General features: G+C 38.4%; 1 protein-coding gene across 1 annotated transcript in view; it reads right to left on the bottom strand.

Moving 5' to 3' along the window:
- The window catches only part of ap4m1 (adaptor related protein complex 4 subunit mu 1), a 41,948-nt gene that overhangs the window by 15,692 nt on the left and 21,256 nt on the right, over positions 1-5,000 (bottom strand). Inside the window, exon 13 of the mRNA XM_028595060.1 lies at positions 4,227-4,271. Coding sequence (XP_028450861.1) covers positions 4,227-4,271 — 45 coding nt within the window. The remainder of the gene's footprint in view (positions 1-4,226; positions 4,272-5,000) is intronic.

Below are 5,000 nucleotides of genomic sequence, written 5' to 3'. Positions count from 1 at the left end.
ATGCTTTTTTTCAGCCTTTTTCCAACTTTTTTTGGCGCTTTATTCAACGGATTTGTCACTGGCTGAGGAACTTTTTTGGGGCTTTATGAGGCCCAAAATGTAAGTGAGAAGACTACAGTATATGAGACATGCAATAATACAGTCAAAATATTTGACTTTTTCTCTTAAATAAACATGTCAATAATCTCTACGTGTCTGGCCCTCGATGGGATTCTCATTTTCCAGTGTGGCCCTCTGGGAAACTTAGTTTGACACCCCTGGTTTAAAGAAATGCCAATAAACCAGAGAACGTTCTTGTCCCATCCTGGAATGCTGTGTGGACTAGCCTGACCTTCCTCCACAGCTCTGTGGAGGAGGGTCTGGCAAAACGAGACTATTTTGACATAAACAGAGAGAGGATATAAGAGGACGGGGAAGCTCGTCTACAAAGCGATCGATTACGACTTGCGTGTGTATGTCGAGTTCTTTAGTGCGGTGTGCAAAACTTGCAGCTTGAAACCAAAACTAACCGGATGAAATGTATACAATGTAACACAAGGGCCTAACTTTGGGTTCAATATTTAGGGGGCTTGAGATTGTGTATTCACAAACTGTCGAAAAAAAATATATGTAACAAGTCGGAAAAAGCGGCAAAAACTTAAAAATCCAATTACAGCTGAGGACCTTTTTCGCTGAGGCTTTATGTCGACCAAATAGGCAATATGAGACATACGATACAGTCTAGCGTGGTATAGAAAGCCTGCAGGGGAAACTCGGCTCGATTTGTGCCAGTTCTCATTAATATTCAACGAGCTAAGCTGTTTGAATCTGATTGGCTAACAGCTAGCCAATGAGAGCCTGGCTGTCAGAATCCTTTACCCAGCCCAACTGGGCGAGCTCATGAATAGTAATGAGCTCAGGTAGTATGATGTCAGACTGACCAGCTTTTGTGATTGGTCTGATTTCTCTGCTTATTTCTGTTCAGTGGCTAGAGCTGACAGAGGAGGTAGCACTTCATTTTCAGATTCACAACATAACACACACACACTTATATGGACCTGACATATTTAAAAAAATATAAAGGAAACAAGTTTTGTGTGGCAGGGCACCTTTAACAGTGTTAAGAGGCAGACAGCCATTTTGACTTGGAGATAGACAACAGTCACGTTAGTGATAAGAGTAGATAAATGTAACGTTTCGCAACACGTCAAGTGTTTAACGTGGATAAGATAAGATATACTTTATTGTCTCCGAAGGGGAATTAGTTTTGGACTTTGTTCGTTCAGCAGCTTTACAAAGACGACACAAAATACAGAAAACAAACATCTCTCAACACATACTCTCCAAACCCGAGGCCCGAGGGCCAAATCCGGCCCCCTTTGCATGTTTTGATCCGGCCCGCATTTCAATTTAGGCTCACAATAAATTTAGGCCCACCTAGTTTTTGGTGCTTTTCTTTTATTTTTTTGATGCCTTTTTCGGCAGTTTATGTGCTTTTTTCAATGCTTTAGGCACTTTGTTTTAACGATTTGGACGCTTTGCTCAATGTTTTGCCACTTTTTCGGAATTTTTTGACGCTTTTTACGATGTTTTTGTCACTTTCTGATGTTTTTGTCACTTTTTCAGACAATTTTGATGCTTTTTTTCCGGCCTTTTTCCAACTTCTTTGGCGCTTTATTCAACGTATTTGTCGCTGGCTGAGGAACTTTTTTCCCAAACTTTTTTGGGGGGGCTTTATGAGGCCCGAAATGTAAGTGAGAAGTCTACAGTATATGAGACATGCAATAATACAGTCAAAATATTGACCTTTTCTCTTAAATAAACACATGTCAATAATCTCTCCATGTCTGGCCCTCGATGGGATTCTCATTTTCCAGTGTGGCCCTCTGGGAAAATGAGTTTGACACCTCTGCTATATAGTAATACTCTCATATACATTAGACAGGTCCCTATATAGTAATACTCTCATATACATTAGACAGGTCCCTATATAGTAATACTCTCATATACATTAGACAGGTCCCTATATAGTAATGTTCTCATATACATTAGACAGGTCCCTATATAGTAATACTCTCATATAAATTAGACAGGTCCCTATATAGTAATACTCTCATATAAATTAGACAGGTCCCTATATAGTAATACTCTCATATACATTAGACAGGTCCCTATATAGTAATACTCTCATATACATTAGACAGGTCCCTATATAGTAATACTCTCATATACATTAGACAGGTCCCTATATAGTAATACTCTCATATACATTAGACAGGTCCGTATATAGTAATACTCTCATATACATTAGACAGGTCCCTATATAGTAATACTCTCATATACATTTGACAGGTCCCTATATAGTAATACTCTCATATACATTAGACAGGTCCCTATATAGTAATACTCTCATATACATTTGACAGGTCCCTATATAGTAATACTCTCATATACATTAGACAGGTCCCTATATAGTAATGTTCTCATATACATTAGACAGGTCCCTATATAGTAATACTCTCATATAAATTAGACAGGTCCCTATATAGTAATACTCTCATATACATTAGACAGGTCCCTATATAGTAATACTCTCATATACATTAGACAGGTCCCTATATAGTAATACTCTCATATACATTAGACAGGTCCCTATATAGTAATACTCTCATATAAATTAGACAGGTCCCTATATAGTAATACTATCATATACATTAGACAGGTCCCTATATAGTAATACTCTCATATAAATTAGACAGGTCCCTATATAGTAATACTCTCATATACATTAGACAGGTCCCTATATAGTAATACTCTCATATACATTAGACAGGTCCCTATATAGTAATACTCTCATATACATTAGACAGGTCCCTATATAGTAATACTCTCATATACATTAGACAGGTCCCTATATAGTAATACTCTCATATACATTAGACAGGTCCCTATATAGTAATACTCTCATATACATTAGACAGGTCCCTATATAGTAATACTCTCATATACATTAGACAGGTCCCTATATAGTAATACTCTCATATACATTAGACAGGTCCCTATATAGTAATACTCTCATATACATTAGACAGGTCCCTATATAGTAATGCTCTCATATACAATAGACAGGTCCCTATATAGTAATACTCTCATATACATTAGACAGGTCCCTATATAGTAATACTCTCATATACATTAGACAGGTCCCTATATAGTAATGCTCTCATATACAATAGACAGGTCCCTATATAGTAATGCTCTCATATACATTAGACAGGTCCCTATATAGTAATGCTCTCATATACATTAGACAGGTCCCTATATAGTAATACTCTCATATACAATAGACAGGTCCCTATATAGTAATGCTCTCATATACAATAGACAGGTCCCTATATAGTAATGCTCTCATATACAATAGACAGGTCCCTATATAGTAATGCTCTCATATACATTAGACAGGTCCCTATATAGTAATGCTCTCATATACAATAGACAGGTCCCTATATAGTAATGCTCTCATATACATTAGACAGGTCCCTATATAGTAATGCTCTCATATACAATAGACAGGTCCCTATATAGTAATGCTCTCATATACATTAGACAGGTCCCTATATATTCTGCACATTAACTCCTCCTTTCAGTGGCAGTTTGTAATTCAACAAGCCTGTAGGTATTGCCCCAATAGCCTGTGTATTGCACAAATGACACATTTCCACATAACCTATGCAGTACACAACGACATACTGAACAATCCCACAGCCCATGTATTGCACCACTAACATATTGCATAACCCCGATAACCTACTTATTACGCGACGACATAGTGCACAACCCAGCCAGCCTACATGTTAGTGTTGATAAGCCTAATGGATATGGGCACTAATCAGTGGTGGCCTAGTTAAAGAAGCAAGCGAGTGGGGAAAGTGAAAGAGCAGCGCTTGCGCCTTCCCTCATTACCACCACTGAGGTGCCCTTGAGCAAGGCCCTTAACCTCCAACTGCTCCAGTGGAGCTGCTCAGTGGCCAGCAGATCAGACTGGGGTTGTACTGGGCAGCTTCCAGGTATGAATGTGGAACTGTGTGAATGTGATCAGATCGTCGTTGCAATCAACTTACCTGGATGAATAATATCGGTTTAGCCTATATTTAGGAACCTTCAAATTCTGGGTGAAGTATGTGGGTCAGATTGGAAACAGCTTGTTAAGATTATGTATTCTCCACTGGATGAAATAAAAAACGTACCTCTTTGGCGGCAGATCACAGCGAAGTTTCAGGTACATCAGCAGCCTGCAGAGACACAACATTGACACCTTTTTAACCTTTTCAGACTCACGTTTTAATGTTTTCTAATAATCCATATAACGCATGTTTATAAACCTTTAAATATGTCTTGGTAGGTCTTTCCACTGTTTCTGTTAAAGATCCTTTTGTTTAACATGAAAAAGCCCCAAATTCACCATCACCAAACTCCACCAGGCTCCATGTAAATAATCAGGACTTTTATCATCGTAAAACACACTTCATTCAAAGTAGACAGAAACTAAATTAAACTATCAAAAGCCGTCTTGGTTCATCTTTCCACTGTTCCAACAATCACCACTCTGGTTTGGTTGAAATAAACCCTTAATTCACCCATTTACATGTGGAGATATGCTGGCTCTATACACGCTAAAAGTCCTGATTATTTACATGGAGTCTGGTGGAGATATGCTGGCTCTATACACGCTAAAAGTCCTGATTATTTACATGGAGTCTGGTGGAGATATGCTGGCTCTATACACGCTAAAAGTCCTGATTATTTACATGGAGTCTGGTGGAGATATGCTGGCTCTATACACGCTAAAAGTCCTGATTATTTACATGGAGTCTGGTGGAGATATGCTGGCTCTATACACGCTAAAAGTCCTGATTATTTACATGGAGTCTGGTGGAGATATGCTGGCTCTAAACACACTAAAAGTCCTGATTATTTACATGGAGTCTGGTGGAGATATGCTGGCTCTATACACGCTAAAA

The sequence above is a fragment of the Perca flavescens genome, chromosome 13 (genome assembly GCF_004354835.1).
Source record: "Perca flavescens isolate YP-PL-M2 chromosome 13, PFLA_1.0, whole genome shotgun sequence".
Classification (NCBI taxonomy): Eukaryota; Metazoa; Chordata; class Actinopteri; order Perciformes; family Percidae; genus Perca; species Perca flavescens.
The sequence above is the reverse complement of the archived record's forward strand: the minus strand, read 5'-3'. Positions and strand labels throughout refer to the sequence as shown.